Here is a 25,167-nt window from a genome sequence, read left to right on the forward strand (position 1 = left end):
CAACGGAGGGAAAAGCCAATGCAGAATTGCCCCCAGTTCAGAAGATGAGGAGTGAATGCTAGATGCAGAATCACCCACTGTCTCTCAATCTAAATGACTTGTTTTCCTTGTAAGTATAAATGCCTAATGTTATGACAGTTAATTCCATGTGCACTTCAAAAGGACTCCTAAGAAAATTGGCTGGCTAAAGATCTAATGAGTAAGTGAATCATAAATAAGCCATAAATAAAATGAACAATAAACAAAATATGTGATGAAGAGACTCTTGCAAACTTATACCCTGGAAATCGTGTTGGTCTTTGAAGGTGTTATGAGATTCAAATCTTGCTCTTCTACTACAGACCAACATGGCTACCCACCCCAAACAACTAAGTAAATTGTATCTTCTGTGCAAGAATTGCATTTGTCATAGTACCCAGGGTGAGTAGGCCATGGAGACATGGGTACTGATCACCTGTTACCCCAGGACATGCAGAGGTGACAGGAAGGGTGAAAGGTTTGAGGTGAAATGCAACTGATTAAATTGCATCCATGTAAACCCTACGAGTAGGGGTTGTGGTGGCTCAGAGGTTAAGACGCTGAGCTGCTGACTGGAAGGTCGGTAGCTCCGCAGTTTGAGACCCTAGTGCCACGTGACGGAGTGAGCTCCCATCTCTGGCACCAGCTCCTGCCAACCTAGCAGTTTGAAAGCAAGAAATTGCAAGTAGATAAATAGGTACCACTTTGGTGGGAAGGTAACAGCATTCCGTGCGCCTTGGCATTTAGTCATGCCGGCCACATGACCATGGAAACGTCTTTGGACAGCGCTGGCTCTTCGGCTTGGAAACTGAGATGAGCACCGCTCCCTAGAGTTGGATTCGACTAGCTTTCAAGCAAGGGAAACCTTTACCTTAAACCCTACAAACAACAGGGAAGTGGGATGATAACACATGAAGGAGGCCTATAAGTGGTATCTTGGTTCTCTTGCAAAAATGCATAACTGAGAGACTTAGGCAGATCATGAGAGGGAGGGCAGGAAGGGTTGCATCAGTGCTTAGTTCTTGTGGCCCTTTCTTACATGCCCAGGGAAACGCTGATAGCCACTTTGGGGTCAGGAAGCAATTTTTCTCCAGCCCGCTTTGGCAGGAGATCCTGGAGGTTTTTTTGCCATCTTCTGGGTGTGGAACAGTGGTCAATGGGGGTGAGGGGGGAGGTATTTGTGAATTTCCTGCATTGTGCAGGGTGTTGGACTAGACGAGCCTGGAGGTCCTTTCCAACTCTTTATGATTCTTCTATGACCCCCTTTGTGACCCAGAATTCAGTTCTCTCTTGGGCCCTCACATGCAATGCAATTGGAAATATTAGGGGCAGCATCCGGATCCAACCACAAGCATCTGACAAGCATGATGAGTGGTCCCCCAGAAATCTGTGGATACTTCACAAGGCTTCTGAAAACATTGTCCCATCATTTGGGGATTCCTGGCAGCAGGCCCAAATTTCACATGCCGTGCGTACACACACACAAACCAACCCCATGCACACAAATGCATACTTTCCAGGATAATTTCCAATTATATCAACGGATGCATTCCTAGTGCAAGAAAATGGCATACCTGATGTGCCAAGATATATATATTATGTCCAACATCTTTTGGTGAAATACCATCGTCTCCACTCTCTTCCTCATGGTCACTCTCCAGACCCTGATTATATGCATTCTTCATTACATCGACCTTTAAAACAAATAGTATCTGATAATGCATTACGGACTATAAACAGGCTAACTCTGCATAGTCAGATCAATCCTGGGGCAGATCCCAGGAGGCTATTAAAGAGACACAATTTTCCAAATAAAAAGAACCATATAAATAACATGGCATTTGTTTTTTTAAAAAAAATCTTTCTGCAAAAATCAAATAGTAACCCTTTAAATGGGAAAAAGATGACAGTACAAAACAATGTTCCCTCTAAGCTCCACAGTGTTGTGAGCACAAATTCTACCTCACGAGCAAAAAAGCTAGTAGCATTAAAGTTGAGAGAGAGTCTATATTTGACTATTGTGTAAATTATTTTTAGAAGATTATTTCCATAACCTTGTAAAAATCTCAGAATGAATTCTTTTAAACTATATTTTAAGAATAATTTAAACATCATAAGAGAAAACAGAATCAAGCCAAATTTCATTACACAAAATGTTGTCCTCTACAGGGGCAGACCAGACCCCCGGAGAACAGGTCTACCCGCCCCAGTCCACTACATTGGTAGACCTGGGCTTGGACTGTTGCCTTGTGCTGATCATTAGAAAACATACCAGCACTTAGGAGAGAAAAAACTCTTGCAGTCTACTTTGTTTTTTTTAGTGAAATATGACAACCAGCATTACAGGTCAAGTATAACAGAGGTGGAACAATCACTGTCAGAACCCTACCTAACCTAACAAATAGGAAGTTGCTTAAATGTTATCAACCTGCCCAAACTACTTATTTATTCAAATGTTTATATCCCACTTTTCCCTGTGACTCAAGACAGCTTACAAATCATACTGAAAAGCATAATAGGGGTATGCACAAAAAAAAATCGGTGATTCTGGCTCAATTATAGCCTATGGGGACCATTATAGTCAATGAGCCCCACAGGCTATAATGGAGAATTGATCTGGCGGGATTCTTGGGCTCGGGGGGGGGACTGTTTTTTGAGGTAGAGGCACCACATTTGCAGCACAGCTGCTGGTACCTCTCCTCAACCCCCACCCCAAGTATCAAAAAGATTGGACCGGGGGGTTCTATGGGTCCCAGAAGGAGGTGACCCCATCCTTCATTTTTTCCTATGGAAGGGAAAAAATGTTGTGAGTTGAAGATAAAATGCTCTGAGAAGCCCTTTGAAATGTTGTGCACCAGTGCCCCTAGCACAGCTTAGAGAGAACTGTGAGTACAATTCCTCTTTCCCAAGTCACTCATAAAGTAAGGGCATCAAACAACTTGCTTCAAGGAATATAAATAATTCGTAAAAGTCAAGTAAACTTTTTTTTTCATGAGTAACGACACCATATAGCCATGATATTTATTTGGTCTTCCCTTGAAAGAATCAGATAACATGTTTTAGAAGTTGGTGCTATGAACTGAAACATGACAAAAAGAGAGTTTGGGTGGGATGAATGTGCACCAAATTTCCATTTCAATAAGAAATCCTCGGGTTGTGTTCACACGCAGCAACTCATTTTCAACAGGCAGAAAAGAGTTCTGTGGTTGTGCCTAGGAGTAAGTGGCAAGGGATGGAGAAGAACCATGACATATGGAGGTCCCAGCTCTGATGCTGCCTTGGTCATGAACTCACCCTAGTGGCCTTACGTGGGCCTCTCAGCCTCAGGACTGATTTCCCATCCGCACAATGGCAAAAATAATAGCAACTTCACAGAACCATCATAAGGATGACAACTAACTATTATTTGTGAAAGAGAACTGTCCAAATATGATTACTGTTGTTGTTTTTGTGGGTGTCCATTTCCCTCTTTCATCCCTCCTTGTATTTTATTCTGTGAAAGCATCAAGGCCCAGCAACCAGCTCTCTGCAAAATTGCTCTGAATCATTCAGATTTCACAGACCTTATTTTTGTTGAAGAATACAGGAGAAATAAATGCTTTATTTAGTCTCATCGTATATTTTATTTGTAATGGCCATTTCTGTCATTTGGCTTGTCTCAGAAAACAAACAGTTCCAGGTTTTCATCACAGAATGTTATTTCAGATGACTTGTGACTGAAGTGTGATGATTCACTTAGCAGAACAATTACAGAAAAAGCAGTGGGAATTAATAAAAATAATGAAGCCATAAAGACAGATGTCACACAGGCGTGACCCTGTTCAAAGTCCTGTTTGCGAATTAGGGCTACAAGCGTGTCAGTTTGGCAATGTTCAACTGCCAAAACCAGTAATCTGTAGCAAATAATTTATCTGAAAAATAATGATAGCATTTTCAGTTATAAAGGTTATGAATATAGACCCATATACTTACTAGTTCTCTTGGTCTCATGTTGAAAAGTATTCTTTCCGCATTCTCACTGTCATGCCTGCTTTCCATAATAGCTAGCAAAAGCTTGGAGGCATTATTCTGAAGAAACAAAACAGAATTCATGGACAGTTAAAATTTATTTCATGGATTAAAGATCCCTGCATTTGTTTCAACTGCGATTACTTGAGTAGCTTTCTTCAGCTTTCTTTTTAATGGCTTGCATTTTTCTATTTGGTTCTATGGTGGGCATAATATAAACGTAGCATAACGCCATCTAACTGAAAGAACATATCTGCAACGTTGTGTGAACTGGAGGGATGTATTCACCTGCTTGCTCCTTTTCTCAGGTACTCTAAACTTATGGACTTGAGCAAGCAAAAGGGCTCATTAAACAAAGAATCAAGGATATAGAGTGGCAATCTGATATCCCTAGTTAATCAAAACTTGGAGCACTGCTAAATGTCAAAAGGACTATTGAGCCAGCAACATATCTGTCCACGGTGGAAGCGAATAGTTTTAGAAGGGTGTTTACTCCAGCTAGGTGTTTTGCTCCCCTTCTGCGGTTATAGAGGGCAGGTACTAGAGATGTGCATTCGGTTCATCCGAACCGAATGCATCCCCAAAAATGGCCCATTCGGACCCCTTTTGGGCTGCTGCAGGCCGATTCTCTGATCTGAATCGGCTTGCCGCCGAATTGCCGCTGTAAATAGTTATACAGAAAAACAATACTAGAATATTATTAAGCAGTTTGCAAAATAAGCCCATGCATATTAAATAGTAGATATAACAACATAACATTATATGAAGCACAAAAATTTAAACTGTACATCCAATGTAGGAAAACTGAACTGTGACTGTAAATAGATCTTTCTGAATGCCTCCCCCAGTCAATTCAGAAACACAGAACATTTATTACTGCCTTTCTATTTTTTACACATGCACACCAGCTGCTACAAAGTACCATAAGTAAAGTCTAGTTCTCTGAAGAAGCACAGCCTCTCATAGGGTAGGATATTTACATGAGTAGGCAATTAACCACTATACCTTCAATTGAAGCACTAGATCCATGCGGTATTTTCCAAGGGGGTTGATGTCATTCAGGATCAAGGCAATGATAATGTCTATCCCATTAGATTCATGTGTAGCTATACAGCTCTAAAAAGACAAAATAATGTACAAAACGAACAATACAAATATTCAGACATAAGGCCTTTATAGATTTAATCTTCCTATCCACATAAAACAATGCCAGTTTCTGAGACAGTACCTAGACAAAGGAAACATGATTGACCCCACAACTTTTTTGTTTTCTACAGGCATATGTATCTAAAGTCACCAATACAAAGGAATCCATGGAACCAATTTACAGGGCCATTTTTCTTCAGGACCAATATATATCAGCTTTTTCAGTTGATTTACCGGTGATGAAATGTTGTGAACACATGTCCTTTTGCAAAGAGATATGTTTGAATTCAACCCACTTTGCAGAAGATTTTTCAGTGCTGTATGTGAACATGAATTTACATATGTGTGTGCATACAACCCCCCGCCCCCTAAACACACATAGCACTCGTACCAGTTTCAACGCCATCCCCAGAGATTATGTGAATTAGGCCTAGTAGTATCCTATTTCACAGCAGCACCAGCAAATAAAATCTAAGGGCTTGATCCCCAGCTCTGGATCACTGCACAGCATAAATAGGGCCGAACTGGCCTTCTACATTACTGAGTCAATGTTTAGAATATTTATTTAGAATATATTTATGATGGCTCTTCAAAGTCCTACTTGATGTGCCTTATATATATAGATTGCTTTGAACATTCTAAAACTTATTTAAATGGTAAACATAATCATCTATAAACTATTCAAGAATAGGCTTGCCAAGTCCCCCCGGGGGGTGGGGAAACCCCCGCCCGAGAGGCCCGTTACCCACCGCCGGCGGATCGGGCCCCGGGGGAACCCCACCCCCAAAGCACGCAACATGCCCGGCGTCAGCACGTCACCTGGAAGTGACGCAATCACGTCGGGCACGTTGGGGGCGGGGCCACAATCATCTGAGGGAAAACTGTATGGTTTTCCCTCTGATGATTGTGGCCCCGCCCCCAATGTGCCCGACGTGATTGCGTCACTTCCAGGTGATGTAATTGCAGCACTCGCGCGCTTTGCGCGTGCACATGAACTCCCGGACCAGCGCTGGACTCTCCCGCTCTTCATGAGGTAAGGACTTGGCAACTCTATTCATGAAACAAAATTAACTAGTTACATTGAAGACTTTATATTGCATCTACAATGTTTCTATCATATTGCATTACAGGCACAAGGTAGCCCAAGTTGAGCACTTTTAAAACTTCCATTAATTTTAATGGGGGAGAGTTAAGTACACATGCTGCAATTTTTAACTTTAAACCACAGTTTAGGATGTTTTGACACAGTAGGCCTGAGAGTCTGCTTTTAGATTCACACAACACAACACAACTTTATTGGCATAACAACAGCAGCAGCCTTAGGTACAGAGGCGGTAGGCACCCAAAACAGTTAATTCACTACCCTTTCTGCCGAAAAAGAACTTCTCCTCCTACATGCTCTGTAAAGGAAGTTTGCCACCTCTTCGATGGTATCAGCCCTGTTTGTGCTTTTAGATTCCTGTGTAAATCTGCAAACATGCGTTTTTTCACTGTTGCAACTAACTTATAATTTTCAGTTTTGAAGCATAATTTATGAATACCCAGAATAAATCCAAGAACAAATGGAACAGAGTTTGCAGCAGTTATTCTTTGGGATGCACTGAGGTGTCTTACATCAAGCCTTTAGAGAGCACAAATCAGAAGGTTTAGTAAAGCCATGTGTTGGGCTATGCAATGGCTTTGGTATAAGCGGGCCACATCCTGTAACCTCAGAATTGTCTAAGATTTGTAATTCAGTGAAATCTGTTTCTCCCCTTTTTGGCAAAGCTCTGGTAAAAAACTGTGAATATCCCCCCCCCAAAAAAAGTAGGGATGTGCATTTGGTTCATCCGAACTGAATGCATCCCCGAAAATGGCCCATTCGGACCCCTTTCAGGCTGCTGCAGGCCGATTCAGATTCTCTGATCTGAATCGGCTTGCTGCCAAATTGCCACTGAATTTCGGCGGCAATTCGGCCCCATTATATCCTATGGGCTATTGAAGTCAATGGTGAAAACATAGGGTATATTCTGGGGGCTGGATGGGAGGGGGTTTGAGGGAGAGGCTCCAAATTCACAGGGTAGCTGCTGGAGCCTCTCCCCAAGATACCAACCACGTTTCAAGAACATTGGACCAGGGGTTCCAATTCTACGGGCCCTCAAACAGGTTGCCCCTATCCCCTCCATTGTTCTCTATGGTGGGAAAATAACTTTTCCCCATCACAGAGAACAATGGAGGGGATAGGGGCAACCTGTTTGAGGGCCCGTAGAATTGGAACCCCTGGTCCAATGTTCTTGAAACGTGGTTGGTATCTTGGGGAGAGGCTCCAGCAGCTACCCTGCAAGTTTGGAGCCTCTCCCTCAAACCCCCTCCCTTCCAGCCTCCAGAATATACCCTATGTTTTCACCATTGACTTCAATAGCCCATAGGATATAATGGGGCTGAAACTGACATTTGGCTGGCTAAAGACTCCCAAATGGCTGGTACTGCCGAAATTGACATCCAGGAGTCTTTATGCCGGCCAAAATTGATTCTGCCTGATTTGGTGGAATCCGAATGGGCTGAATTTTTTTTAATTTTTTTTTGCACACCCCTACCTAAAAGTCAACTTAAGAAGTAGAAAGGAAGGACATGCTTATATAGGACTGATTTCTAGCGAGTATGCCAGTGATCTGTGTATCTGTTCAATAATGTTTTGCTTAATCAGATACAGAGATACCAGACTATTTTAAATAGAAGTTTAAATTAATACATTAACTATTTATTGGCTGGAAAATACAACAAACCTCAATCTCTCTTTTAGTGAGTGAGGGCTCTACTCTGCAAAGATCGAATATTGCAAGGGAGCATTCAGTCATCAAACAGTGCTGTGATGTAGTGATTAATGCATTGCAATAATTCAGTCAAAGGGGTTTTGGTAGTGCCCCCTCACAGGTGGTCGCAGCAACCGCCACACTTGCTTATACAGGAACACCTCAAGAGAAAAATGAAAGCCCACAGCACAAATCTCCATGATTAATACTGATAATACATACCAGAGAAAGCCTGATTTGTATTTTAAAAACTGCTGGCTTCTTAGATGGCCAAGTTTTTAACAACCTTTTTGGCCGTTTAAAGAACTATTTAAAAAGACATCTGATAATTTTACTAATTATTGCACATATTTGGAGCTTTAAAAACCTGCGTGTTGCACATTTAAGGAAGAGTTAACTGGAAGTTAGAGCTACCTGGTTTTCATGGCATGGGCCTTGGCAATATTCAGTCAAGCTTTCCAGCGTTTGGTTGACCAGAGCAACATTCTTCTCATTGATGTACAGACCCAAAAGTCCGAGCCCACCCGTTGTACTGCCACAGATACAATCCAAAAACTGAAGGGTCTCACAAACGAGGTTGTAGTTGGTCTTGTTGTTCTGATTTCTTAAAAAGTTCTGAATAAGTACAGAAATTCTATAATTATTACACAATATTGCTGGAGGAATTACAGTGTTTAAAACAAATAAATAAGAACATCCACTGTGAAATATAATACTACTAAACACAAAATATATTATAATCAAAATATATATTGTTTAATTATTTCTAATAGTCTAAATATGATGGTCAGTGCAAAAATATAAGAGTTTAGTCCTGTGTCAGTGAAACATAAAAACCTGTAAAAGGGAAAAAGTCGAAGTCCTTACTGTCCTTATTATACAGGCATTGTTTTATTCCATTAGGTCATTTCCAATCTGCCTTTTCTCTATTGCAGATTCAAGACTCAGTTTAATATTATTAGACAGAATAGTTGAAAAGCTTGACCTTGAAAGGCTAATTGAAAAAGACCTTGAAAGGCTAATCTTATATATATATAGGTAAAGGTTCCCTTGCTCGAAAGCCAGTCGAGTCCGACTCTAGGGTTGCGGTGCTCATCTCCGTTTCAAAGCCGAAGAGCCAGCGCTGTCCAAAGACGTTTCCGTGGTCATGTGGCTGGCATGACTATTGCTCCAAATTAATTTCCAGGGCAAATAAATATAACATTACAGTCATTCATACTCTCAATAGCCATCTTTCTCTGGAGTAGAGAACCTACTGATAACTGGCCATATCTAGTTACATCAATGGGCCAGATTCTCCCTATAGCAAGCATGACTATTGATTTTATATGTTTTAATGTGTTTTAAATCTTATTGTATTTATTGAAATGTTGTGACCCATTGATACAGATGGATATGGCCGGTTGCCAATAGATGGATGGCCAGCAGATAGGAGACAGCAGCCTCGGGGAGGCCATATGTGGATGCCCGCTACCTCAACCAAAAGCCCGGTGGAACAGCTCCATCTTGCAGGCCCTGCGGAACTGAGTAAGATCCCGCAGGGCCCTGATCTCGATGGGGAGCATCTTCAGCTGGCACTGCCTGGGCCCAAGCACAGAAGGACATTCCAGTGAGTTTAAGGCCAGTTGCCACTATGTTAATGAGCATGTGTTCGCAGCCCTAAAGACATGCATACAATGCTCATCTGCAGCTAGAGAAGTGGAGCAAGTTTTTCACCTGGGCAGCCTTTCAACATTTGATAGATGGAATCTGGACTTTAGCACTCAAGGCAATTTTTGAGCCTGAGTTCAGTGGCAGAGCATGCAGAAGGACCCATGCCAGGGCTGGTTCGCCAGGCAAGCCAACCAAGTGAATGCTTGGGGCAGCACAATGAAGAGGGTTCTCAGGCTCTTCATCAGCCATCAACAGCACAAGAGGCGAGTGGCATAACCTCCTAGAGGCTTGCACTACCACAAGCCAGGTTCAAGACAAGCCAGGTGTACTTTGCATGGGGTGAGCAAATACCTTGGACTAGGCTTGAGCCACATTCATTTCACCAGTATCTCCTCTCAAAGGGAGGGAGTAGGCCAGGGAAGAGCCCTGCCTGAGTCTTAGGAGAGTGAAGCCTGTCAGAGCAGAGGGTACTGAGCTAGACAGACCACTGGTCTGACTCTGAGTGAGGCAGCTTCATATTTATATACAAAATTAATATCCTGCCTTTCTGCCCAGTCAGGGCCACCAAGGCTGCTAAACAATTAAAAACAGAACGTTATATTAAGGATCATAAAACCAATTAAAAGTAAAACTAAAGTATACAGGTAAAAACACAAAAACAACAATTAAATATCCATGGGGAGCGAGTTCCATAATTTTGGTACCACTGCTGAGAAAGCCCTCTCTCGGTTTGCTGCCCACCTGCCCTCAGAATGCTAATGTTCATATACCTGTTCTATATAGAAAGTTACTTAAATGCCTGTATTCAAAATTGGTTTGGTATTCAAGAGCTATGCGCTGAGTACCAGCATGAAAGTTAGTTCTACCCCTTCAAATCTCTCTCATAAGTTTCTTTAAAATTTATTTATTTATTTCACTTTTATCCCGCCCTCCCCGCTGGCGGGCTCAGGGCAGCTTCCAAAAACTGACAAGCAGTATACATTCACAATAAAAATACAAGACATCATTTAAAACACAACCAGTCAATATAAAGTTTTCAAACCTGCTCCTAGAAAAAAACTCAGCTACTTTTTCTCCCTTTAATCCTTTTTGGCTGCTATTGGATTTACAGTGTCAGAAGCAAAAAAAAAAAAGCGCATACCTGGAGTTCTCGATTATGATTCTCACACAACAACTGAAGGAACCTCAGGATTGGCTGCATGATGACAATGGCAGGACTCATAGTTATTTCCTCAGAAGACTTTTCTTCTGCATTCGCTGCATCTGTTCCTGAACTTATCAGATCTATTTCAGGGTCCATTTCTCTGCGGTACACACAGTAAGCTTTGGAGGTTGCTGTTGAAGCTTCTGTTAATTGCCCTTTCATTCCTTCTTTCAGGTGAAGATTTGAGTCTCTTACTGAGGGGTAAGATAGCAGACACATCATGGGGAAAGAGAAGAAGAGGAGAAAAGGGTAAAACTAAATACTGTCCAACCTAGGAAGCCCGCAACTCAGTTGTGGGGATGAGAAAGATTACAAAACATTTTGGAAATAAATACATCTTGGCCCCCAAATTGCTGAGATCTTGCAAACCCCACCTAGGCTTTAGACAGATACAGGCAGATAGAGAGATATTGTCTTTGGTTGGTCAGAATGTTAAGTGTGCTTGTCAAGTCTTGTATGGGGGACTTGGTATATCAATAAATCAATTGATCGATCATCTACCATAATCCACTTGCTTACCAGTGTGACTGTTCAGAAAGGCCACTGTGCAGAGAGACAATTAGCATGCCTTGTCCAGAATTCTGGGGTTTCTTCCCCTGCTAGAGAAACGGCATACCCTCAGCACTTCCTGGGAATATTCTAAAGCCTAATCTAGACAAACTGAGTTTTTAGTATCATTATTATTGAGGATCACCATAGCACATCAATAGGCATGACACTTTGTAGAATCCAAGAGAGGTCGTGATGAAGTAAAACTGTTTCTGGGCTGTACTACTTGAGAATGCATAACTTCATACTCTCCTTATATTTAGATGGAAAAAGACACCCTCCCTGCACATTTAAAAGGTTGGTAAAGACTACATATCTACCCAAGTCCCACCTAAACATGCCTGTTTTTTAAGCCCAGGAATTTCTGTTTCATAAGAAAGCAACCAAAACTCTGCAGTCAAAAGTGATACAGGCCTTGAGGCCTGACCTAGGTGAGCCACACCTCATAGGGTGAAGGGCAGAGTTAATCCAATATGGTGTTGGAGATCTTTAGCACCTATTAGGCTAACAACAGGCTAAACAGGGGTGCAACAATGACATCATTATTAATGTAAGCATTTTTACCTCACCCCTCAACCAAGAGGTTCTGCTAGGGTGGCTGACAATGGGTCCAGCATAAAACAACAAAACACAATAAAAATAAATGTTCATTAAGCAGTTAAGACAAGGAGAAAAGTTAAAACGTTAAGATCAGCAGAGCACTACAGATCTAGTAAAAGCACTAAGACAGCTGAAGGTAGTGATAGTTTATGCACTACAGATGAGTACCAAACGATGCAAATAAAGCAGAAAGAAAACAAGCCAGCCATTCCTGAAGGGGGAAGAGGTTAAATAAAATCTGTTAACAGGCCTGGGAGAGGAAGTGTGTCTTCACCTGGTACCGAAAACTCAACAGGCCCAGCACCAGGCAAATAGTTATGGGGAAGCTGTGCTACAATTGTAGCGCCATGACAGAAAAGTCCGTGCTTCTTGAGATGACCCACCTCACCTCAGAAAAGGGGGGGGGGCAGGACTTCTGAAGAAAATCCCAGCCGACAGGCAGGTACATACAGGGCAGATGGTGACCCACAGTCAGCTCAGATAGTTACCATATGGTTGTCTGGGCCCAGTTCAAGGTGCAAGCATTTAAAGCCTTAGACCATCTTGGACCAAAGCACCCGAAGATCTGCTCCTCCTCACAGGAACATGCCTGGATGCATAGGACATTTGTATGTCCTTCTGTTCTGGGGTGTGTAATAACTGGTTTTCCTTGAGTATCATTAGGTGCTGCTGATAACAGGGAAGAAGGTGGCATACACAAAGTTTGAATAAACATACATTTTAATGTGCAGATGAGGAAAACCACTATGACCAAATTGTGGAAGTGGTATCTATCATTCTATCTGCTCGCCTTCAACAAGCTCTTCTCCTTCAGGGTGTTTGGAGTCTGCATTGAAATGAGCATAGCAGACAGAGCACATCCCTTTGTTCTCTTTACCTCTCTTTTTTGGAAGCGAGACTGTCACATCATTGTCCTCATCCTTCTTTTTGGTCCCCAGATCAACAGTGTTCACTGTTACTGTTGATCGGATTTCCTGCTGTGCTGTTTTCATTCGATCATGCAGGACTTTAAAAAACTTCTCAGATTTTTTTTGCTCATTCAGTTGATGATAAAAGGAATACTGGAACAAAATATTGGGTAACAGTACATTAATAATGGGATAATTGTACCTAGCATAATACTAAATTATGCAAATAACACATTGAGATCTTGCAAAAGACTAAAGGAACAGTGGTTTTCAATTGGCCTTTGTATAAATGGAACTTTTAGTAAAAGAGGAAGCACACACTGCAGTTGAGGCTAAGTAGCACACATGGAACTCATTCATAGGATCCACACCAAACTGATGAGCAAAACTGCAAGTCTGACATAGTGGTTATTTCTAGTGGTACACAAATACTGTTAATAGCACTGCGAAGATCAGAAATGCCTTTCTGAATCAGACCAAGGTTAATCTAGGCTAGTATTCTGTTACTAACAGCAGTGAGGTGCCTTTAGAAGTTCATCATCATGACTTCATCTTGCCGCTTGCCCGCCAGCATCTAGCCTCTAATAACGGAGATACCATTTATCACCATGTTTTAACATCTGTTGATATACCTGCCCTGCACAAATTTGTTCAATCCTTTTAAAAACCACAAGGAAAGGGGGAAGCACTCCCTGGCACAGAATGTCCCCTTCCCCCCAGAGTCTAATAATCTTTTGAGAACTGGTTTGCTAAAAGTGAGTCGACACAATAGCAAGTTCTTTTTTCGCTTGCAATGAAAAATTGGGGGGGCTGAACCTATGCCATTGCCATTGAACATATTTCGGAACCCCTTTTTGACAGCTTTGTTTCTTTGTGGGGTTGTGTTTTTCTAATCCCTTTTAAAATCTCTGTAAGAAGCCAGTGATTGCCAATGCATTTTAGGGTAGAATATCCCATAAATTAATTTACAGTACTCTTTTTGTCAGTCTTGAACTGACTGACAGTTATTCCAAGTTCTAGCATGAAGAGAGAGGAGGAAAAATCTTTTTCTCTGCACTTTCCATCTTGGTTATCAATATAGAACACGTAACCTTCCCTATGAGGTTCCAATTTCTCAATCACCTGTGTTGTTGCCCCCTTCCACTTCAATGATGCCCATTTTGAGGTGAAGGTTATGAAAACTGTGTGCAGTGTTCTAAATGTGGCCACCTCATGAATACCTACATTCGTATCCAGTAGAGGGAAGATGCAATTTTAGTTCATTTCAGTTTATTGGAGTTTAACAGCCCACAGGCCATACACTATTAAAACAATTTTAAGAATTAAAAATCACAGTAAAACAAACGTTTGCCACATCCACAATACAGCTTTTGCAGAGGCTACTCAGAAGTAATCTTAATCTTGAAGCATCAGGAATGGCCTAGTACTTCAGTAGCCATTTTCTAAGAAATCTCTCTATGGCTATTGCATACTTTGGACAGTAGAAAAAAGTATGGGACAATGAATCAACCATTGCCAAAGGACAGTAGAGTAAGTTTAGTGTATATGGCCATAGCCCTTTACAGTCCATTTGCAATTGTATCAGAAATGTAAAAAACACAAAGTAAAACATACAGATTTAAAATTTATGCATCCCTAAAATCTAACCGTTTCAATCGGTCAGTTATTTCTCTGTTTTCTTACAAGATTTGTTCTGATCTTCTTTGCTGCCAGAGCAAAAAGTGCCATCTTATTACATATAAAAGGGTCAGTGTCTGATAGCATATAAGCTAATTTACTGGAGTTAGACAAGGAATAAGCACTAGATAAAATGTTGGCAAGACTTTTTTCCCTAGGCTCCAAGTATAGAGGATAATTTAAAACATAATGGGGAAGGTCCTCTACTGAACTTCCGCAGATACATATACATTGATCCAGAGGTGTTTTTTGGTAGTATCCAGATAGCATCTCAGTGGGCATAGTCTGAAAGCTAGTCTGTTGAGAGTGCCACTCTGAGATTGTAGGCTGAAATTTCAGTTAGATAAGATGTTCTAAGGTGATTTTTTAATGATTTTGTACCATGGGCCAAACATTGAATGACTGATTGAAAAACTGTCAATGTGGACATCCTCTCTCTATATCCATTCCTGTAAATCACAAAAAGTACTCGTCTGGAGATATCTTAAGGAAACGACCCTTCATCTGGGCTGCTGGCAGCGCATTACAACGTGTGATTATATATTTCTGCCTCAATTTTGGAATTGCTAGCATATTGAAGTAGTGAGGCGGATCAAATTGGGTACTTAATTCCCAGAAGGAGTGGGGAACATGTCCATGCAGTATCTTTTTGGAGAGTCCCAGTTCTCTTTAAACAGCTTCTCTATAAGTAATGCTTGTCTTCTTTCAGTTAGATTTCTTAATTCCCATAAACCTAATTGGTTTATTTCTTCATATTTTTTTGTATTTTTTCATATGTGCACGAGTGCATGTGTGCACCTAGAAGTCACGGTGACCTCTGGTGACTGACCCCTACTGGGAGCCTGTAGGATATTCAGAGAGGTGGTTTAATAAAGCCTGTCCCCACCTCCTGACTGCTGGTATTCCAAGAAGGTCTCCCATCCAAGTACTTGTCAGAGTCGACCCTGCTTAGCTTCTGAAATCTGACGAGATTGGACTTGCCTGGGCTCTCCAAGTCAGGGCCTAATCAGTTTATTTCCATGTACAGAGTTCTATTCCATTTTGACCAACAGCACTTACGGGCTGCTGATATGGTGAAAACTGGGAGGTCTTTGGAATTTAACAGTCTGTACTTAAAACTGACTATGGCTTTCCAGATCAATGCTGAAATATTCAGAAGGCCCACTTCAAGTCGTACAACTATGGAAACTATACATGGTGGTAAAGCAAGTATTTTGTGAAAGAAGGTTAGCTGAAGTTTATTGAGTTGTTCTATTGGGCCCAGGAATCAGATCTGGGAACCATACAGCATGTGCGGTATCACAAGAGCTTTGTGCAATGTGGAGAGGGAAAGATCACCTTCTCCTTTGGTATAGTGGTTAAGTGCGCGGACTCTAATCTGGGAGAACTGGGTTTGATCCCCCACTCCTCCACTTGCACCTGGCTGGATGACCTTGGGCAAGCCATAGCTCTGATAAGAGCTGTTCTTGAAAAAGAGCAGTTTCTGTCAGCTCTCAGCCTCACCTACCTCACAGGGTGCTTGTTGTGGGGAGGGGAAGGGAAAGGAGTTTGTAAGTCGCTCTGAGACACCTTTGGGTAGTGAAGGGCGGGGTATAAATCCAATCTCTTCTTCTTCTTCTACTGTCATTGCAGTTTTACTGTTGGAAGAGGCAGGAAGGGCCATTTTTCTCACTTCCCCCTCCCCATTCCTTCCTTCAAAACTTGACCAATCTCAAGCTCCAAAAAAAGACATGGGCAACTTGAAGGGTGCATGAAGACACATAGTTTGAGTGTTCAAGCCACCGTGGAACTGTACTCATGCTGTTCTGGTCAGACCTAAATCTTCCCTGCAGGATCTAACTCGGGAGAAAATTTCAGTTTTCCGTAGAAGCCAGCTATGTGCAATGTTCTTTGTGACACCAAAGCCACCTCCATCCATCTTTTACCAGAGCAGTTTTTCCAGTTTAAGAAAATGGGTCTTTAAAAATAACAATGCCATAAACATTTAATAGGACAAGCTGGCACAGCACCTACTTAAAGTATGGTAGGAAGAAGAAAGGAAGGAGAAGATATCAGTGTTGGATTTGGAGGCAAATACATCTGGTGTTTAGGAGCAACAGCAAGGTAAATCTGAGCACACTCCACACATTGCCGTGTGTACGTAGGTCTATACACACCCTAGGAATGCTTTCATAGTTAAGAAGGTTTTTAAAACTAATCTAGATATATAAAAACAGTAAAGCAGCACTAAATAAGTACCTGAATCTGTGTGTTTCCACCTTCCAGCAAAGCAATGCCAAGCAAAATGGCTTCTGAGAATATCCTGTCATTTTTGGTACTAACTATGACATCTGTGACAAGTTCCGATGCTCCTTCTTTATCTAGAAGGCACTGGATATCATGCATCGACACACCAGACTTATCTGAATCTTGTCCTGAAAAGCTACCTGGAATAAATGCAAGTCAACAATTTATCAGAATCCCCAGGCCCCAATAATGCATTTAAATATATATATCAATAAAACTGTGAATTAAACTCATCCACTGTTATGTACCATTTCCTGATTTCCCCAGTCTTAGAATCTCGCAATTACATAAGTGGCTATAATAATTAAAAGGACTACCACTTTTAACATGAAAATAGAGAAACCAACCATCAGGCTCAAATTTATATTTGTACTGTATTGTTTTAGCTGTTTTAACTGTTATTCTATAAATTATATGATTATCATTTGTCCTGGCAACAGGACTCCTGAGACCCCGCCATCACCTGGCTGACCCCTGAAGCACCACAGAAAAGCCCACCCTGGGCCAGCCCAGCACCCACCTGGCAGAGTGGGGAGCAAGGGTCAGCGGTGGTCAGGGGGCAGGAAGAAGGCACGGTGGGCAGAGAAATGAGAGACCCCAGTAGTCTGTCCCGTAGGGAGGTCCCGGATGGAGGTCCTGGACAGGGCGGTCAAGCAGGAAAGGCCCCAGCTACAGGCAGAGCCATCCGCACCAGGCCTGTGGCCCAGCATGAGAGCCTGCCCATGCCCCCATGCCCACCAGCCCAACCCCGACGACAAGCCCAGCCACCAGGCCATGGGGAAGAAGGCATCCGGGTCCAGAAACCCTGCCCAACTGGGACACACCCCATCTCCTGTTAAGTATGGGGGTGGGGAAACGAGGTGGCAAATTGGGGGCAGTCCAGGGAGGAGGGGCCGGGAGCGGGGAAGGGTTTAAAAGTGAGGCAGTAAGAATGTGTCGAGGAGGACCACCCTGTGATCTTCCAAGCTATGCCCCGAGAGAGAAACAGCTGGAGATCCTGGGAGGAGTGCAATGGTAGGGTGCAGTGACGAAAAACCCCTCCCCGCTTGAAGGCGGAGATCCTAGCTGCCCCAGGCATGGGCACACTTCATGGTGGCCGGAATCCCCATCAGGTCGAACTCTAGCGATGGCGAAGGGGGGTCGGCTGACTCGTGCAACGTCATTGTTACTGTTGTTATTACTGATAATAATAACAACAACTGCAACAATAATACAATGTGAGCCAGGGTCACATGTGAAGTAAATGAACAACAGCAATACTATTCAAAAGGAACAGAAAATCTTACCCTGGGGGATCCTGACGAGTACTGCATGGTCTACGGATTTTATTTTAGTAGAAACCCCAGGCCCCACTAATGCATTTAAAAATTTCAAGCAAGAGTGCATATTCAGGTACTTGTCACAGTTGTAAGGCATAGCTATCTAAGCCTTAAATGATCCTGAAAATACAGTCTTGCTACATGCAGAATAGAGATCAGTTCATACTTGCTGACTCCCAGCATTCTAGTAAAGAACACTGAATAAGACTGACCTTGACATGATCCAGAAAAGTATTTCTTATGTTTAACCTTAAGAACTTACTGGATCAGACCAAGATTGCCTCATCCAGCATGCTTTGTGAGAATGTTAGGAGCCAGCAGGTTGATTTGAAATTGGCATCCAGTCTCCAAACAAACGAAATCTACCACCTTCAAGTCTAAAGTGCAAGCCTTCACATCTCTGACGTCAGGGATGAAGCCAGGCTATCTTTAAATTCTATGGTAATTTCCAAGAAAATTATGGTATTGGGTCAGTGTTCAGCTTCTGGGGATCTTACCTTTCATTAAAAAAGAAAGTGGGCCTCATGAGATACAAACAGATTAGTTGTCTCTCAGTACTAATAAAAATAAGTGAGAACTCAAGCTCTGCTGCATTGGATCTAAGGTTTCTAGTTCTTGCAGCTTCACAGATGAACTTGAAAGTGTATGTGTGACAGAATGCCAAGGAAACTCTCAGAATGACACAGTCGTGGCTGAATGGATGTTCCCAGGGTTCAAGAAGCAAGTGCTTCCATGCCCAAGAAATCTCCTTGCCTCCCCCCAACCAGGGAAAAGAGACAGAAGAAGAAGAAGAAGAAGAAGAAGAAGAAGAAGAAGAAGAAGAAGATGCAAATAAGTAATCTTATTATGATACAGCTGTATACAAATTATTTTGGTATGGTGGTTTAAGAAGAAGAGGAGGAGATTGGATTTATACCCCGCCCTTCACTTGGAGTCTCAGAGCGACTTACAAACTCCTTTCCCTTCCCCTCCCCACAACAGACACCCTGTGAGGTGGGTGGGGCTGAGAGAAATCTGACACAAACAGCTCTTTTTCAAGGACAGCTGTGCCAGAGCTTGTGACTGACCCAAGGTCACAGCAGCAGGTGCAAGTGAAGGAGTGGGGAATCAAACCTGGTTCTCCCAGATTAGAGTCCACACACTTAACCACTACACCAAACTGACCCCTGAGGCACCACAGAAATTTGGTACAAATGGGAGCGGGAATCAACTTCACAGCTTTCTCCTAAAAACAACAGTGCTGAGGGCCATCAGTGACTGGGAGCCTTCCTTTTTAAAAACAGGGCTGCTTTTCCAACAGCCTGCCAAGGAGTCAAGAAAAGGACACAGTCTTTATATTTGGGGAGACAGGAAAGGGACACAGCTTCTGATTAATAGATAGAAACAGAAATTCTTGTGGTTACTGATTTATTTAAAATAATGAAATCCCCCATCTCCTTAGCCTCAGTGCTGAAGAAGCGCCTGACAATAGATGAAAGTCTCTAGCGCACCCTACCAGAGCTAGATTGCTGTGCAGAAATCAGAACAGGACTGAACGAGAAGGCCCTCACACATCCCCCCTCAAGGCACATGCAGATGGACATTACCCGTCCCCCAGGGAGGAGATGTGAACAATTCTTTGGCTGGAGCTCTAGAACTTTCTGGACTTGTGTCCTGGACCAGTGCAGAATCCACATTTGTGATTGCAGAAACGTCACGAAGGAAAATGTGCAAATTTGCCAACTAGTCACCCAAAACAGGTTTGTCTTTGTGCCTTATTTTGTTCCATGGATATATTTACTTTATTTCGTTCCATGGATATATTTACATTATCTACTGGTACATTAACTAATACATTTACAGTGCAATTCGGTACAGAGATACTTTAGGTCCACTGAAATCAAAGGCTTTAAGTAAACATTAATTTTTAAAATTCTTTTAGTACAAAACACACACCACCTTGGCAAGACTCTGAGATAAGCTGACACTGGGTATGTTCTAGCCAAATCAAGTGTCAGTCCTATACCTACTTACGTTCAAGTAGGTCAGTGGAATACTGTGGGACTTCGTTCTGAGCCAACACACAAGACTGAGCTGCATGTCCCAGTGATGTCAAGGGGTGAGTCACACAACATCTAGTGAGACTTTTGAGACTAACATAATTTATTCTGGTGGAAGCTTTGGTGAGTCAGAGCTCACTTTGTCAGATGCATGAAGTATACATCCACAAGTCCAACTGCTTTTCTCTTCAGCTGAAAGAGATGCCCTTTGCCTTTACCAGAAAGAGCAGTTATGACAGACCCCGTCCACTTCCCTCCCTTTGATGCAAGATTTTCCCTCCGTTTTTCTTTTGTGTCCCTTCACTGACTGAGCAGCCCTGGTAACGTGTATTCTTCTCTTTAAAGTAGCTTTAGCAGTCCCGCCCTGTGTCAGTAATATGTTAATGGCTATATTCTCAGCCCAGGACCCGAGGGAAGGGTTAGGGTCTCTCTTAAACTTAAATTAACATCAAGAGTGAAGTCAGGGGTTGAAAATATTGAGGTAAAATGGTATAAGCACAAACTCTTTTTCTTATAGATCATTCTAGTGAGTGTTTCTTGAATTATTCACAGTTACTGTGGTTCTTTATTTTAAGAGGCTTTTGTTCCTGGGTTTTCCCAAACCACTCCAGCACTCTTTATTTGTATAATAGCAGTCTCTTTTGGTGCCCAGAAGACTGGTATCCTCTTAACGCCATCAAAGACAGTACCCAAACCCCTTCTCTTGAAACACCAGTTTTTGACTGACTCTTTAGGTCTCTCCATGCAGTTTTTAACTACACCAGACCAGGCATCTCTCCACTCTTAAGAGCTAACTTCCTGCTCAACTGGGTAGGGAATCTTCTCTCCCTAAAAGTTTCATCCCCATTCCTTGGCCTGAATGGGAGTCTCAGTTTTCTTCCCAAACCTTCTAGCCAACTTTTCCTGTCTGTGTTGACTTCCACAGTCAAGACACAATTCGGGCTTTCTCCAGTCAAGGCTCAAATCGGAATGAATCTCCTCAGCATCCAACTCTCTCAAGTCTCTGCACAGATGATGCTGACCAATCAGATTGCTCAGAGCAGCCTGTCACTCAAGGCTCTCCCAGCTCTGTGAAGTATTAACCTTTCACAATCCTGTAGTTTTATGTACAGCACTTTTAAGCCTGTTAAAAAGTACAGTGTGTCACAGCAGTCATATTGAGTTCATTTGTCCTAAAGATGGTATTTTAATTTACCTCCCCCTTGTGCAGTTTTGCCATAGCTGCTGGACACAGGACCACTGATGCTGTTTCCATGATCACCTTTAAAATAGCGATTAAGCAGTATCTTCCTCAGGTTGCTGCCCTTTAAAAAGAAAATGGAAAACAGTGTAAATAGAAGCCATTGTTTTCTTTTTGATCTTCACTGGAGAGTAAATTCATCCAGTAAATTCATAATCTGGAAACAGGTTCAGAAAAATAGGAAACTATAACAGCCCATATCCATAGCACACTTACACAGGTTTCACCTGCCTTTTACATGTATTTATTTAGAAAAGAGCAGAGATGCAACCCTGACATGCACTGTGCACTGATCTGCCCTCTCTATGGGTAAGCATTTGCAGACAATGGAAGTCTGTGTGCGTAGCAGAGTCCACATGGGATTACTGGACTGGGCAAGTAAGTGTGATTAGCAAGAGCTACTTCTTCACCTAACATATTTTGATTGCAAATGTTCAGCTTTTCTTTCCATCTAATATTAAGGGAATAACACCTGTTCAAACAAAGAAAAATCTAAGTTGCAAACATGTAAATGTTTTCATGGGGGGAGGGGTGAATTGCTGTGAACTGCACTGAGAAATCTCATCTCATGAGAAGAAAATCCTCACATTCTTGTATTCATCATACCAGCCCAAGTCTGATAATTTATCTCTCCTTATATATATAAGAATTTTGGTGTCCCTCCTTCACACACTCCCGCAGCCTTTCGCTCTCACACCTGCCACTCTGAAGGATCCCCTGGCTGCATTGGCTGGCTCCATTGCCTCCGTCCTGCCCACAGAGGCAACGAGCTGGCTGGCAGTGTCTCTGACTCATTGTGCTCTGAGCCACCCAAGGGGACGGGCGGAGCAGGCCCACTGGGAGAGGCAGAGAAGAGGCGCAAGAGCCCACACACGTTCAGAAATGCCACAGTGGAGGCGGGGGCAGGGTGGTGACTGCTGCTGTGGCAAGAGGCCGCCCCTCTGCCGGCAGCCCTGTCGTCATCGTCCAAGGCAGCCAAGGTGGCTCTGACGCCGCTCCACGCTGCGCCCTGCTGACACCACCAGCACCACCGCCGAACACACCAAGAGGACTCCCTGATGCGCCCTGCCAAGACCCTCCTCCTGTCCGACCCCGGCAGCAAGAGCTGGGACGCAGGCACCGGAGGAGCGGCTGTGCTCTACCCGCAGCTGGGCCTGGGGGACAAGGTTGCTGCCGCCCCTTCTTCTTTCGAGATGGGGGCTGGCAGGTGGCGGTCCAGCTAGGGCTCATTGCAAGGGAAGGCTTGGGCCTCTATGCCCTATTATTGGCCTCCACAGTAACTGGTTGGCCACTGCATGAGAGAGAATGCTGGACCACATGGACCACTAGTCTAATCCAGCAGGCTTCACATGTTCTTATGTTTACACCTCAGTGTATAATTCAACCATTACACATGTAAGTGCATATTCTAATACCAAGAATGCTTGTATCTTAGCAGTCTGCTCAGTAACGCTGAAGGCTTCCTCCAGCCCAAGGTGCCTTCCTCAGATGGGAGGGGCTTTTTCTCTGGCCCCTCCATGATGTTTGCCTTAATTTGGGGAAACGGTGCTACACAAACTGTGAAATGATACCAGCATCTCTAAGTAGATCACTCTTAAATTTCCTTGGCTATCCTGCTATGATGACCCCCTTCCCTTTCTCTCCCACAGAGGCAAGATTTTCCCTCCATTTCTATTTGCCTTTCTGACTCAGCCACCCGAGTGGTCTGTTTTCTTCTTTCCTGAAAAAGTCTGGCTGTCCCACCTTGTCTCAGTATGATATTTTACTGCTGGCTCAGTTCAGGAACTTGAGGGAAGAGTTGAAATCACCCTTTGAAACTTAAACCACTGAAAATGGCACTTGAGATGTTTTGAAATTCAAAATTAACAAAATATTTTATTCAACACAGGGGAAAGGTCTGGTCAAATCAGGGCTAAAATTTCTGTGGTAACTCAATAGAGATAACTTAGGTAAAATCAATATATGCACAGACTTTAGTTCTTATATTTCGGGCTAATGAGAGTTTCTTAAGTTATTCAGAGTTACTTAAAATGCTTATGTTGAGAGGCTTCTGTTTCAGTGTTTTCCAAACACTCTAGAACATTTGTATTCTCTGACTCTTTTGGTTTCCAGAAGACTGGTACACTATCTTTCTAGTATCCAAAATCCTTCTCTTGAAACCCAGTACTGGACTTGAGTTTTTAACTGACTTAGGGTCTCTAAAGGCAGTTTCTAACCATACCAGACCAAGGATCTCTTCATTCTTCAGAACAGACCCTGCTTGACTAGGTAGGGAAATTCTCCTCTCACTATAAGATCTATCACTTTTCTTTGGCCTGGTCTTCACCTACTTCCCAAACTTCCTTGCCAACTTCCCCCCAATTCTCTATCAGTGTTAAGCTGCTCTTAGCTAAGGCTCAAATCAGACTAAATTATCCTCAGCATCCAGTTCAGAATTCTCTGTTTGCTAATGCTAACCACTCAGATTGCTTGGAGCAGCCTGTCACTCAAGGCTCTCTGCTTCTGTGAAGAATTAACCCTTCACAGTCCTTTATCTGTTTGTACAGCACTTCTAGGCTTTTAAAAAGTGCAGACTGTAACACTTGCCTTTAGGAATTAACATTAACCTTGGATGTGAGGGCCTGTTTATAATAGATATCACAGTAGCACATCTATATGTGCCATTTCATAATGATAATGCAGTATATAGCTTTGCACACTTGCAAGAAAGCATGAGGCCAGTGTCTTGTATTTCCTGGGTGTCACTTTTTTTTTGGTGTGTGTGTATCTGAAATGTAATGTTGCTCACCAGAGATAGCTAGTGTAGTATAGCACTTAGTATGTTGGACCAACATCAGGAAGACCCTGGTTCAAGCCCTCACTGTGATATGAAAGCTCGCTGGGTGACTTATCTCATTGTTTCCATAGAATCCCAGGCTTCACTCCATCACAGTCTGGAAAAAAACTGCTCTATGGTTAAACAAATAAACAATAGGGAAAGCAAAGGCATGCTGTTGAGATGTGTTCAAGTGAACGCTTTTATTCACATTTTGGAATGTGAAGTCTTCCAATTCGGCTGTCACAGTGGACAGAATTCCTCTCCTAGCCCTTAAACAGTATATGGTTTTGGAATGTAAATAGGGCTCAGCTGAGTCTCAATTCTTATATAACTAGTAAGGAAAGCCCGTCGTGGCGGTAGACGACGGGCCCTAGATAGGAAGGAAGGGCGAGTGGAAGGGAGGAATGGAGAAGAGGAGGTAGAGAGAGAGAGACAGAGGTAGATAGGGGGGAAAGAGAGAAAAGGGGTGGAGACAGAGTGGGGTTAGTGGTAGTAATTTGGAAAGAAAGGAAGGGAGGAAGGGAGAAAGGAAGGAAGGAAGGAAGGAAGGAAGGAAGGAAGGAAGGAAGGAAGGAAGGAAGGAAGGAAGGAAGGAAGATGGGTAGAAAGACAGAGATTGAAAGAGAGTGAATGGGAGGAAGGATAGTTGTGAAGGAAGAAGGGCAGAGAAACAGAGGGGGGAAACAGAGTGGGTGAGAGAGAGAATGTGGGGAGGGGAGAGAGAGAAAAAGGAGGGGGGGAGGGGACCCGGCCTGGACTGTGGACAGGGCCCGGGGGGAAGCGGTGGACGGAGGGCTGGGCTGAAAGCGTCCCTTACCGTATGTGGGGAAGATGGCCGCTCAGAAGAGCTGGCTCCGATGACTGGCTCCCTCCCCTCCCAGCCACCCAGCCAATGGCAGGGCAGGTTGGC

The 25,167-nt window shown here is 43.0% G+C and overlaps 1 protein-coding gene across 1 annotated transcript in view; it reads right to left on the reverse strand.

The window, feature by feature from the left end:
• The window catches only part of ITPR2 (inositol 1,4,5-trisphosphate receptor, type 2), a 326,434-nt gene that overhangs the window by 79,463 nt on the left and 221,804 nt on the right, over nt 1-25,167 (reverse strand). Inside the window, exons 38-45 of the mRNA XM_015429433.1 lie at nt 21,395-21,503; nt 16,794-16,981; nt 12,848-13,031; nt 10,759-11,015; nt 8,379-8,579; nt 5,032-5,142; nt 3,991-4,086; nt 1,593-1,712 (exon numbers count right to left, since the gene is read on the reverse strand). Coding sequence (XP_015284919.1) covers nt 1,593-1,712; nt 3,991-4,086; nt 5,032-5,142; nt 8,379-8,579; nt 10,759-11,015; nt 12,848-13,031; nt 16,794-16,981; nt 21,395-21,503 — 1,266 coding nt within the window. The remainder of the gene's footprint in view (nt 1-1,592; nt 1,713-3,990; nt 4,087-5,031; nt 5,143-8,378; nt 8,580-10,758; nt 11,016-12,847; nt 13,032-16,793; nt 16,982-21,394; nt 21,504-25,167) is intronic.

The sequence above is a fragment of the Gekko japonicus genome, unplaced genomic scaffold, assembly GCF_001447785.1.
Source record: "Gekko japonicus isolate JY-2015 unplaced genomic scaffold, Gekko_japonicus_V1.1 scaffold169, whole genome shotgun sequence".
In the NCBI taxonomy this organism is placed as follows: Eukaryota; Metazoa; Chordata; class Lepidosauria; order Squamata; family Gekkonidae; genus Gekko; species Gekko japonicus.